This window comes from Prionailurus bengalensis, chromosome B2 (assembly GCF_016509475.1).
Source record: "Prionailurus bengalensis isolate Pbe53 chromosome B2, Fcat_Pben_1.1_paternal_pri, whole genome shotgun sequence".
NCBI lineage: Eukaryota > Metazoa > Chordata > Mammalia > Carnivora > Felidae > Prionailurus > Prionailurus bengalensis.
The window spans coordinates 37,178,810-37,192,204 of NC_057349.1; the positions used below are offsets into that span (position 1 = coordinate 37,178,810).

General features: G+C 52.9%; 1 protein-coding gene across 1 annotated transcript in view; it reads right to left on the bottom strand.

Moving 5' to 3' along the window:
- KCNK5 (potassium two pore domain channel subfamily K member 5) overlaps positions 1 to 13,072 on the bottom strand; it is a 38,467-nt gene extending 25,395 nt beyond the window's left edge. The window contains exon 1 of the mRNA XM_043591308.1: positions 12,458 to 13,072. Within this exon, the coding sequence (XP_043447243.1) occupies positions 12,458 to 12,643 (186 nt within the window). The 5' untranslated portion in view covers positions 12,644 to 13,072. The remainder of the gene's footprint in view (positions 1 to 12,457) is intronic.
- Positions 13,073 to 13,395: the final 323 nt, after the last annotated feature.

The window sequence follows — 13,395 nt, forward strand, 5'->3', positions numbered from 1 at the left end:
GCACACGTCACAAGTACAGGTTTAGCTGCTGAGGAGGTGGCAGTAATATGGGGACTCAGGTGGAAATCTCACAGCTACACCTCCCCCGTCGGCTCCTTGATTTTTTTCTCAAAGCCTCGGTCTCTGGGTCCCCTGACCCACAAATTCTGTCATGAAGGGTAGGGGCCTGTTGGGTCTGTAAGGATGATAGAGAAAAGGGGCTGAAGGCAGGAAAGGAGTTGACAGACCCGACTCTGAACTGTGGCACCCACTTACATAACCCAAGCTTTCCTGCTTTAAATGTTTTCATGCTGCAAATGGCAAATGAACCTATATCTGGTCAATGTGGTCAGGAAACAGTGGTGTCAGAACCCTGAAGGATGCAGAACACAGCACTCAGCAAAGGCCAAGCAAGCATGCATGGGGAGCTTTTGGGGTGCTAGGAACCAATGGGCCCCGAGCAGAAAATCCAGCCCCAAGGAGTGGCTGGTAGCCTAGAAAGATCGGTAGGACTGGCGCTAATTGAGGACACCATGAGAGGCCACTCTGCAGAGCCCTGGCTCTGGACTCTGAAGGCCTGGGTTCAGGCCACTAACTAGCTGTGTGACCTTGGTTATGTTATTTAATCTCTCTGCTTCAGATGCATTATCTGCAAAATGAAGTTCCCCACAGCAGCTATCTTTTTTTTTTTTTTAATTTTTTTTTTTTTCAACGTTTATTTATTTTTGGGACAGAGAGAGACAGAGCATGAACGGGGGAGGGGCAGAGAGAGAGGGAGACACAGAATCGGAAACAGGCTCCAGGCTCTGAGCCGTCAGCCCAGAGCCTGACGCGGGGCTCGAACTCCCGGACCGCGAGATCGTGACCTGGCTGAAGTCGGACGCTTAACCGACTGCGCCACCCAGGCGCCCCTTTTTTAAAAATTTTTTTTTTTCAACGTTTATTTGTTTTTGGGACAGAGAGAGACAGAGCATGAACGGGGGAGGGGCAGAGAGAGAGGGAGACACAGAATCGGAAACAGGCTCCAGGCTCTAAGCCGTCAGCCCAGAGCCTGACGCGGGGCCCCACAGCAGCTATCTTAACACTGCTGGGCAGTCGGTGCAACGTGACAGTGGCCCTCGCCTGGCCCATGGCACCTTTTCCCCCACCAAGTGCCAGCTACCGTTACTACTGTAGCACTGTGGTTCCGCCCCTCTGCCACCCCTCCCCACAGCAGCTCACGTTACTGGTGGACACAGACCTCCAGGTCTCCATAAAAACTGAAAACCTGCTATGAGCGTACAGCATTTTAGACCACCTCTCCACCCTCAGGAGACAGCCTCCCACCTATATCAAGGCCGAATGCGATCAAAGGTTGCGGTCCAGAAAGAGGGGAGACCACGTGGGTAGCAGAGTCCAAATCACACCGCAAGAATGGCTTAGTCTGAGGGAGAAGCCACTGAGGGTTTTCTGAGTTTGGGGAGGGGATGTGGTCACGATCTGAGTCTCCCAGGACCCCTGATGGCTGTAAGAGTGGCCAGAAGAGCTCTTAGAAGGTGTAGCAGTCACCTTTCAACCTACATCTTGGGGCCACGGCTTCCAAGAAGCCTTCCCTAATTGCCCCACTTAGCTCTAATTACTCCTTTATTGTACTTCCCTGCGCAGTAACCTTGGGAAAGTTACATAACCTCAGAAGGTCTGGGCCTTGGCTCTGGGGCTGTACAGGGAGGCCAGTTAGGTAACCACTAAGCTCCCTTCAGCCTCACAATTTATGATTTGCCGCCAGGAGATGTGCCCGGAGCCTGACCCTCCTCCCCCATCAGCCACTCTTGCCAGCCTCCGGGGGAGGGGGACGTGGGGGGTGGGGAGAAACCAGCCAACGAGACAGTTCCTTGGGTGCAAACACTTGGGGTGCAGAATCTTGTGATGGGGAAGCTCCCTGGGGAAGCATGAGATCATTTCTGCTTCTTTCCGAGCCTACAGTTACCACAATCTCAACTTTTGCCTCTTGTTCCAGAAAAACTCACTCGTGGGTGGAGAAGTTGGCCCTCAAGATCACAGAAAGGGGTGTGCTGGGCAGGTTAGGAAATCAAGGCAGGCCAATTTAGCTTAAGTAACATTAAGTCCTCTGTACCCCAAAACACGGTCAAGGTTCTGACTTAAAGGCCATTTTAAAAGAGGATTAGAGGCAGGGTGACAAATGGCTCAGTGGAAAAAGGCTCTCGACCTGGGCAAGCTGAGCTAGTTTAACTGAGCTTAGTTCTACAGACAGTCTGTCCCCAGCTCCTCGCCAGGCCTCGGTTTTCCTATCTAGCAGATGGGATGGAAATGCCACACCTCAGTCAGGCCCGGAGAGGTCACAGGGAGGCACCCTGGAGGAATGGGTCTGCAGAGACCCATGGTAAGGCCAAGGGTGAGAATCTGGGAAGGGTGCAAAGCCTGTGTATCTGAAGGTTTCTCAGGGGTCACCCAGGTACTGCAGGCGACACAACCCAACACTCCAGCTCCATCCCCTGGGGCCAACATCCTTGGCCAGTTGTGGAGGGGGTACCCTGCAGGGTGGGCCACGGGGTAGCAAAAGCCTAATGCAGGCGCCAGTCAGGCTGGAATTACCTGCTCAAGGCATGCCCTTCTCCCCTGCAAAACAGCCGGGCCTTCCTCCTCCTCGCTCTGAAGATCAAACGGTTTCCACAAGGAAGGGGCAGGGAGTGTTGTTTCCCTCCCCCCGCCCCCCCCCCCCCCCCCCCCCCCCCCCGGCGGGTCCACTTGCCTTCCTGGTTTCCGTAGTACATGGTCTGAAGACATTCCCCAAAAGGCAGGGACGGAAGGGGCTGCTTCCCTTTGCAGCAGGTCTCAAACAGGTTTGGGCACACAGTATGTGCTTAGTAAATATCTGCTGAATGAAGGACTGGATATTTGCTGTCTCAAGTTCCTTGAAGGCAAAATCCATGGCTCCCCATCTAGCATCTAGCTGGGCCAGGGGGTGGGGGAAAGAGACCTGTTAAATTCTCACACTGATTGGTTTTGCTAATCCCAGGAGACAGGAGTTCAGGAAAAGTTTATAAAAAAGGGATGGGGGCAGGGAAGCTGAGAAGGGGTTCCTGGAGAGAATGACCCAGAGAGGGAGAGCAGTTTATTCTGTCAAGTCCCCCGGAGAAGAGATGGCAATAAACTGAATTTAAAGGTGAACTTGGAGCTGGCAGCTACAGGGAGTGAACATCACATACATTTTCTCCATGTTCTGTTATCTTCGTCCCACCGAGATGGGTAACATCACTCTCCCTTTCAGACGCGAGTCGTGTGCTCAGGGCCACTCAAATTGCAAAGGCCACTGTGACTTGAAAGCCTGTCCTTAACCACTAGGCAACATGGCCCCACCTCATGAGGCTTGAAGGGGAAAGCGGGAGCACATTTTGATAATGGCACTCTCCCTTCCTCCTCTTCACGGTGTGGAGACTATGAGACCAGGGGCCAGAGTCTGGGCCTGGCTCAGTTCACCTAGAAAAGTGCCTTCTGGGGCACCTGGGTGGCTCAGTTGGTTAAGTGTCCAACTTCAGTTCAGGTCATGATCTCACAGTTCATGGGTTTGAGCCCTGCATTGGGTTCTGTGCTGATAGCTCAGAGCCCGGAGCCTGCTTCAGATTCTGTGTCTCCCTCTCTCTCTGCTCCTCCCCCACTGGCACTCTGTCACTCTCTCCCTCCCTCTCAAAAATAAATAAACAGTAAAAAAAAAAAAAAAAAAAAAAAAAAGGAAAAGTGCTTTCATCTTGAGGAGGCCTAGGTCCTCCAGACTGGCCATAGTACTGAAGGTCCACATGCGTCTCCACATCCCCCCTCAGAGCTGGGCACAGCACTGGGCACCGGGGGCCCAGCAGACACTGTGGGCACATCAGTGGCTGGCTATACCCCCACATGCTTATTGCACAGGTCTGTGGATTAGGGCCAAGGGTCCCTGCCCACGTAGGGCTCCTACTGCCTACCTGGGCCTAATTTAACCGGCACTTCGAGCCTTCCTGAGTGAATGGATGAATTTACTTGAAGGAAGTAGAGTCCAAGAGAAGTGAAATCCAGCCAGGGTCGCACAGCACACACCAGTACCATGGGGAGAATTGGAACCCAGGTCCGAATCCTCTATTTCCTACACAGTGGTTCAGATCTGAGTCCGTCAGCCCCAGCCCTAGCCCCAAGCACAGGTCCACACAAAGGGAGGGGCTCAACCGTGTGCTGGCTGGGCCATCAAGCACCCTGCAGGGCTTTTCTCCTGGGGTTGGGGAGCAAGTCTCCCCCTCCTAGGAGGGACCCAGCTAAGCAGCTGCAGCCAGATTACACTGGGCCATGGGAGGTGACAACAGCCACAGTACGCAATCCTGCTTAAATATTTCAGCAGGAAACCCAAATATTTAGATGGAGGGGAGGAAAAACAGAATGCACATTTCAAAGCCAATCACAGGGACCTGCCTGCCAAGGGCACTGTGAGAGGGCAAGTGGGTGGAGTCTGCCCCCAACGAGGAAACAACTCTGATCCCAGGTCCCGAGTGACCACCACCCAGAGAAGACACCCATGAGGCCATCTGCCCCTGGAATCCTCCAGAATGGAAGAGGTTTGACCAAAGCCTGGGATGAGCCAGGACTGAGCAGAGAAATCCTTGCCACCTTTCCCCAGAGCAAGGAGCAGGGCCCCTGCTCGGGAAGGGAAGAGGGTATCAACCTTCCATACTTTCAGCTGTGGACCGTGAACTCTTTGGAGGAGAGGGCTGTGGGTGAACTTGAAAGAAATGGAGAATGCTGGACAACTCCACTAGGACAACCTTGGGCACAGTATTGAAACTCTGTGGTCCATTCTGGTGCTCCTACTAGAAGGGAGTGCTGATAAGGGCACCTCCTGGATCCTTCTCCATTCCTGGCTCTGAAGTCGGCAAGGTGGGGATGAGTCTGAGCCTCCAGGTAGCCATGTAGACCTGAGCAAATCCCTTGGCCTCCATTTGCCTGGCTAATGGGCATAGCAGTAACACTGAATCCACTGGACTGGTTTAATGAGACACAGTTAAAGTAGGAGCCCAATGCCCAGCACCCAGTAGGAATTCAGCAGAGTGCTACCCATACCACTCATCCTTCCAGCCTGCCTCAAATACCCGCTTCTTTAAATTCAAGAGTAGAAATTAATCTCTCACTCGTTCACACTTAGAACCCCCAGGTGCCCTTACCAATGTCAGCGAGGTGAGAGCTCCTTACCTTTCTTTCTCTAGACTGGGGGCTCCCTGAGGGCAGGGGCTATGTTTTAATCAGAGCCAGATCCCCTGCAGGCCAAGGGGTTCCACAGGCCTCAGCAAACAGGAACTGAATCCTGAGGCCCGGTGACTCTTGTCCCATCTCTCCAACCTCTACCATCTGCAACCCATCACTCAGCACCAGGACCGCATTTCCCCTCAGTTTCGCCACTGTGGCCTTGTTTCTCTGCCCAGCGAGGCTGAGCCCCCAAGGTCTACGGCCCAGTATGGTTTCTGAGGCTTCAGTACACACAAAAATGCTGGCCAGGAGGGAGGCCCCTCCGTGAGCCCACCCTTCCTTTGTCCAGATCTCTGAAATTCAGGGATCAGATTAACTCCTCACCAAAAGCCCAGAGGGCCCAGGCAGCTGTACTGAGCTGGAATATCCCACCGCCCCCCCCCCCACTTTTTTACATAAAGGGGCAACTAAGGTATTATCTGGAAGGTCATCAAATTGGGGGGGGGGGCTTTAGCTGGGCTTTAGCTGGGACCTCCCAAGGGGTTCATGGTAAGAGGAAAAGGTGCCCTAACTGAAAGCTGGGGTGTGAGGGAGGGTGGATGGGCTGTGTTGTGTGTGTGTTGGGGTGGGGGTGGGGGCGGGGGGGAGTGGGCTCTGTGGGTTTTGGTGGAAAAACCCACACTCCATCACATCAGAAAGTTCAAGGGAAGAAGCATCCTTATCAGAACACCCATGGGGTGAAGGGATCAGCCCACAGAAATGCTGTTAATTTAGAGTTGAAGATTCTACTTCTTTTAAGTTGCCACGCCTGTGAAGGAAGAGGGAACTTTCTGAAATGCTGTTCACTCCCCGACTTAAAAATTGCAAAAATTTGGTCAGTTCAAATTCCTTGGCTAAACCCAGAGGGCTTTGTCATCTGACCCTTACCTCTCGGCCCTATGGCTGCAGCCCAGAACCATCACGCACTTTTACTCCTCCCTGAGGGCTGTGGGCAAGAAGGACCCACCATCCCCCCTTCTTTGTCTAGCTCTTTAAAAATGTGGTTGATATATACCCAGAAGAGGGACTGCTCGATCATACATTTCCATTTTTAATTTCCTAAGGAGCCTCTACACTGTTTTCCATAGTGGTGGCACCATTTTACTCAAAAAGACAAATGATTCCACTTGGAAGGCATTTAAAGTAGTCACATTCACAGGAACAGAATGTAGATTACTCGTTACCAGGAACCAGGGGGAGAGGGGAAAAGGGAGTTGTTTAAGGGCGATAGAATCTGCTTCGCAAGATGAAAAAGTTCTTTAGAGCTGTTTCCCAGCAGTGTGAATATACTTAACAAGAATGAACGGACTCTTCAAAATGGTTAAGATGGTAAACTTTGTTATGTGTTTTTTACTACAATTAAAAAAAAGTCGGTTGACCTTTCCTCTGCTTCAGGAAGGTCTTCCTGCTACTGTGTGAACCACACTTGTGTGGGGGCAGTCCCTTCACATAGCAGGGTTGTCTAGGAACAGTAGCAGCGACAGCGGCAGCTAACACTTAATGAGCACTATGTGCCAAGCACTCATCTATGCAAACAGTGAGGGTGAGATTTGCGGCATGCCTTCAGAGGCCAGCCTGTAACCATCAGACATACTGCTTGCATGGTGACTCTTTCAACAACAGCAAGGAGCCTGCAGTTAGGTGGTGGGGCGAGTGGCACTTGGAGGAAAGCATGTCCTCTATCCATGTCAAACCCATCCTTGGGGAGGATGGCCAGGTCAGGCCTCGTCTGCCCTATTCTAAGAGTCCCTGGCAACTGTCAGTGAAATCTCCAAGGAGACTCGCCGTGACCCTCTGCATTCCCCCAGAGGGAACCGGGAAGGAGGCAAGCCTACTTCACATGCTTTCTTATAGCACCCAGCACACGTGGCCTCTCTGAATCACCCAGTTCTGGCCCAGTAGTTCTTGCACCCCAATTTGTACAAAGACTATCTTTCTTTTTTTAATATTTATTCATTTTTTGATAGAGACAGAGCGTGAGTGGGGGAGGGGCAGAGAGAGAAAGGGAGACACAGAATCAGAAGCAAGCTCCAGGCTGCTGAACTGACAGCACAGAGCCCGACGCGGGGCTCGAACTCACAGACCGTGAGATCATGACCCCAGCTGAAGTCGGACGCTTAACTGACTGAGCCACCCAGGCGCCCCATGTATAAAGACTATCTTGGGGGTACTATGTCAGGACCATGGCTCCTCTGCTCCCCAAAGCCTTATACTTCCCTGCCCCCCACCCCACAGAGAGTTCAGAAGCTGAGAGCAATCTGACAGCAAACAGCCAACTTCAAGATGAAAGCCCTTGGCCTGAGGTCAGAGCCGGCCAAGCACAGCGCCCAAAACCAGAGGACTGTTTCTTTTAAATGTAAGACTATAAATAGGGCAAAGCCCCAGGAAAACACTTAGAAGCAACAGTCATCACCTCCCTTGCACCCCCTCCTATAGGGCTCCCCCCACCCCACTAGAACCTTTCAACACTTGCTAATTCCCACCCTCAATAATTCTCTAATACCATGCCATCTGCAATCATCCTAAGGGCTCTAGTAAAACTTTCAAAACGATTCAATAAAAATCCGCTTTAACTGTTAAACTCTAACTAGAGCAGTTAACTGAGGCATATTTACCGATTTAAGAATTATTATTATCTCGGCTGCCCTCAACTTTGATCGGAACATAAACAAACAGGTCATTAGGAGGGGACCTCTTTCTTCCATTTCCTCTCAAAACCCCAACTTCCCTACTTTCCACTTCTGCAGTTCTAGACAGTGAGGATCCAAGTTTGAACTAATGACGTGGAGGCCTCCGTGATCTTGGATAATCAAAAGATCTATTGTGTTCCCTTTACTTACAAAGGCAGTTAAGTGGACCAGTGTGCTTTACAATTTCCAACGAGGCTTGAAACAAAAGAGGTTTTCATGTTAACCCTCAATTCTCAAAAAAATTCAATGAATGTGACCCATTCTAAGGGCATCATTTGGTCAGATCATTACATCATTTGGTCAGATGTAACTTTTGCACATAACCCGTGGTTATATTTTCAAATTTTAGGAGGAGGATTGGTGTTAGAAACACGATGTCAGAACCTCAAAACTGGAATCAGCTTGACTACTGTAGACTGGAACATGTAAGAGAATAGGAAGGGTCCAGAAAATAAAAGGAGCAGGGTCTGGCACCCACGGAAAACCTCCAAATAGGATAATGCAGTTTGGAGCTGGCAAGGAGGCCAGTAGGATCCAAGAGGCTTCTGGGAACTGGTCAGCTATGTGAACAGTCTAGGAAAAACCAGTTAGGGATGGGGTGCTCCAGTGGAAGGCGGGGCATGGGGCGACCCCTACCACACCCCTGGAGACATGGGAATCTCAAGAGCCACAGCAGGAACACCTCACTCTCTCCCTCCTTCTCCCTCTTAAACCCTCCTACATCCAAGACTCCGCTTGAAGTCATCACCTCCTGAGAGCCCTCCCTGACCCCTCAGGCTGGTCCTGGAGGCCCTCAGAAACCATCACATCATAGTGGGTTTATTCTTCCTTCTCCCCAGCAGCCAGTCTGAGCCTCGTGGTGTCTTAATCCATCTTTGCACTCCCAGATCCTCGCCTAGTGCCTGGCACATAGTGGACACTTAATAAATGTTCGTTGATGAATGTTCTCATGTACTCTGGGATCAACCCGCTTCAGTGTGAAACCTGATTCTATACTATATAATCCTGGGCAAGTTATATCATTGTCCTCATCTATAAAAGGGGGTGGTCACCAAGATTAAATTAAAGTAAGAATGTATAGAACGTGCTTATTCAAAGCTCTGGTGCACAGGGAGTTCTCAAATCCTTCCTGTTTATGATCATTGCACACTGGAGGTGAAGGTTGAGACTGCCCCCCTTCACTGCATCCCAACCCTTTGCTCTTTTGTGCTGCCAAGGGAGGGGTGGACCGATGCTTACCGCAGTAACAGAGGAGGTGCTGGCTTGGCCAGGCCCAACACAGGAGGCCAGCATGCCAACGCCTGTTCCAGGGGAAATAGAAAATAAAATTTCCCAGCTGACCGAAGTCCAGCTGAACCACTCCACTAAGCTCACTTACAGACTACCCATTCAACAGCTTCACAGGCCTAAGAAGCAGGGCAAAGGTGTACAAGGAGTAGGCGAGCCAGGTTCCCACCCCAGGCTGTGCCCTCCTGCTGTGTCACCAAGGCCACTTCAACTTCCCTGAGCTTCAGTTTCCTTATCTGAATTCATAAGGTTGCTGTAAAAAGTACCTGAACTAACGCAGGTAAAGCTCTAGGTCAACGTGTGCTCAATAAACACAAACAGACAGGGGGAGACGTGCTCGCTTTAAGTGACATCTGTAGGCATCTTGCATAACGCTTCTACTTGCCCTGATCCTCACTGGACCCTCACTTTGCACTGAGGAAAGAGGCAAAGTCAAATGGCTTGATGGGTAAAATGGCCAATGCAGATGTCAAAACAGGCCTGTGCCCACTCTCTTTTATAAAATGCGCATACCACTCACAGTGCCCAACACACAGGGTGCTCAAGTCCATGCTAACTGCCCTAGTGGAAACCTCTGCATGCAATTCAGGGAAGAGGCTGGGGAGGCAAGGGTTCAAGGTGGTTCTGAAGGCAGGAAGGAGGACAACCACAGGGTCTGAGGCTGCTGCGGTAGAAGCAGGGAGGGTAAGCATTTGAAAGTCGGGCAGGAAGAACCAGACAACTCGGTTGGGGCGGGGTGCCTATAAGACCTAATGAAAGGTGAGCAGTGTGTTGTGTTAACTCCCTTTGCACACATTTGAAAGCACATGCAGTTTCCAGTGTAAAAAAAAAAAACCCTACTCAGTCTGCACCCCCCACTTCTAACAACCCCTCCCAAGAGCCGGCCCCTACCCCAGGAATTTCTAGCTTGGGACTTCTCTAGGATTACAAAGGTGACTCAGAACCTGACAAAACACAGAACCTCAGGTGGAAATGCCCCAGGCCAGATGGGAAAGAAGTTTGAGTTTTCCACAACGGAGTCTTCTTTTTTCCTTAAACCAATTTCCTGGGGCTGAAGGTAATGCCTCAAGTCACATAACAGAAAGCAGAGCCAGGCAGATTTCTGCAGACTAAAAAGTGATGCTAGCAGAATGCTTCCGCTGGTCAGTGTTCACTTCTTGGGTTTTTCCTATGATGGGAGGGGAAGTTGGAGAAGGTTGGAGAGTTTTTTGGCCAGGGATGGGGAACAGGGCTGTCCATGATCCTCTCCAAATCAGATTGGCCCGATGCCCACATCTAAAAGTTACCTGCCTGCTTTTGGGGGGCAATCATCAGCAGGTTTAAGAGGACCCCCAAATAAGAGGCTTTTTGTTGACTCGAACCCCTTAAGAAAGCTAGCTTCCAAAGCTACCACCACCAGCTGCACCCGGCTGCCTTACCCTGACCACCCCCCTCTTCCCTTCTCCGTGGGTTTTGAAGTTTATTTTCCCACATTCAGCCTTGAATTCTTTCCTTCCTTCCCCTGCTGTGGCGAAGAGGGAAACACTTCGAGGGCAGCTTGATTCTTTATCATCCCCGCCTGCCCTCTTCCCCCTCTAAACAAAGCCCTGGAACAAACTAAACAACAACTGCTCTCCCGGGGAATTGTTTCCTCAAGGGAAATTATAAAGTGACCCCTCCCCAACGCACACACACAGGGCAGACACTCATCCACAGAAGTTCCTGCTATTAGCAGCCAAACCACCCCAATTACCGGCTGAATTCCTCCTCCCCACCAACCTCACCTCCCACGGTCACCCACTCTGGGGACTGCTAAGGGCCCAGAGGCTCTCCCCGCTAAAATGCAGCACCCCTAAACCTCCCCTCTCACTGGCTCCTGGGAGGACAAGTCTTCACCTGCCCAGCTGCTGGTAGGTACCTATACGCTCGGGTGTGTGAATGTCCATCGATTTAAGGACAATGAGGGGGCAGCACAAGCAAGACATGCTCATGTTTTCCACAGCTTTCAACCTCCCAACAGTCCAGGGCAGGGAAGACAGATGAACACGGGTGCATTCTCATTTCACATACGAGGAAACTGAGACCAGAAAAATGAGAGACAACTAGACAATCATAAAATTTGGGGTGGCTGCCGTAGATTAAATGTTGTTCCTCATCAAACCTCCTTTCTCGCATCTTCCACCCCAAGAGAAAAATAACACCTTGGACAATCTACCCCTACCCCACTCCACAATCTAGAGCCGTCACCAGCTCTTTATACCCAGGTCCTGGTCCTTCCACCAGAGAGAAGCCATTAGTGCAGGCCAGGGAGGGTGGGTGCTTAAGGCTAAGAGCCTCTGAGAAATTGGCGTGGAGGACCCTGGGCCCCAAACAGACCCAAGATCCCAGCCACCATGGTCAGCCCCAGTTTATTCTAGTGAGGTCAAAGCCATCCATAGAGCACGTACCAGAAGATATGAGCCTCTCAATGTCAACACGGAGAAGAAACTATACCCCACGCGTCCCCTTCTGCTCAACCTCTCCTTTCCCCTAAAAAGGATTCCCCGGGTTTTGTTCTTTTGTTCAACCTGCTACTTTCACCAACTTTAACTCCAAGCCCTGGGGGAGGAGGGGAGGTGTCTCCATGAGATAAGCCCTGCCGGAAGCTTGAGCGCGTCCCAGGCACTGCGGCCAACAGCCCCCCATCCCGGGGGGGGGGGGGGCGCTCGGACGGTACGCAGCCCCCTACCCACTTCCCGAGCCCTGGGGGTGCGGGTCCGGGTGCGGAGGAGCCTTTGCATAGCTTGGGGCTGTGGGACCCTCCCGCCACTACGCCCGGCTCACGTTCCTGAAGAAACACAGGGCGGGCGCGGCACTGGCCCAGAGCTGGGAGGTGGAGATGCGAAGGGGTGGCACCCGGCTCCACTCCCGAACTCCGGGAGCGGGAGCTTCTCAAAGTGCAGATAACCGCCTTTATCCGCCCTACAGCCCCCCGCCAACGAGGGAGGTACCCGCACACTCACAGGGAGCCATCGCGGGGCCGGTTCACCCAGAGGTCAACCCCAACGTCTCTCTGGACAAACGGGGTTCCCAAAGAGTCTCCGCGCGTGGGTGACTCCCGTGTCTACGGGTGAACGACAGACCTCAGCAGCCAGACCCATGTGAGACATCCTTTCCTGCCACCCCCAGGGCTACCCGCAGGGACTGAGGGTTATCCAAAGCTGTGAAGGGTTTCCCTTCGGCACTCCTAAATCTCCGGCCGGCTTCCAGTGTCTGTAGGGGCACAGACGGCGGCTCACCTGCAGGATCTTATCCAGGCCCTCCTGGCCCAGGCACGGGAACTCCTTGAGCAGATGCAGTTTCTGTGTATAGTAGTTTTTCTTGGCCTCTTTCCAGTGTGGCTCCTCGAGCACCTCGAAGATCGCCGCCCCGATGGCCAGGTAGAAGATGATGGCCGAGGTGAGCAGTGGGCCCCGGTCCACCATGGCTCTCAAGCGGCCGCCTCCTGGAGAAAGGCTCCCCTAGCCCCTGCGGCTCCGGGTCCACGCGCCCTACAGCCTCTGGAAACAGCTGTTTGAATTTGGAGCTCCGCATGCGCAGTGCTCTGTTCCCCCCCCTCCCGCCCCCGGCGCCGCTCTCCGGACAAAGTTGCTCCGCCAAGTTGGCCCACCAAGCGCGGGGAACTGTATGAGGACTTGCTCCCGCGCGGGGGGGCGGGGGGGAGGCTGGTGGGTGGACACCAAAGCGGGGCAAGGGGGCGCCCTGGCTCGCTGGGGTAAAGGGAGCCGGGGGAACTCAAGGCCAGAGTCTAGGGAGACACGTGGACCGTCCTCCGCGAGCCGCAGCAGTGTGCGCCGCACCCGCCTCCACGCGCCTCTTTAACCAGCGCCCAGCGCGCGCGCCCTCCCGAGCCTGATCCCGGGGGTGGTACCCGTGCAGGTCCCGCCCCTCGTCTGCACCGCCCCCGCTCAGGCCCGCCCCGCGCAGGCCCCGCGGCTGGCCGGCCGGAGAAGTCACCGCGAGGTGCGCACGGGATTCGGTGCTCCGTGCGCTGCCGGGGGCTGCCGCCAGGGGAGGCTGCGTGCCCCGCGGTGCCGGAGAGGTTGGGGTCTCTGGGGCCCGCGTTTGTTGTTAGTGACGGTGGTATTAACTAAGATGAGTGTGTACCTAATGACTGGGGTCAAGGAAGTTATTACTATTGCTATTTTCGTTGTAACTCAATTTTCGTCCACTGCCG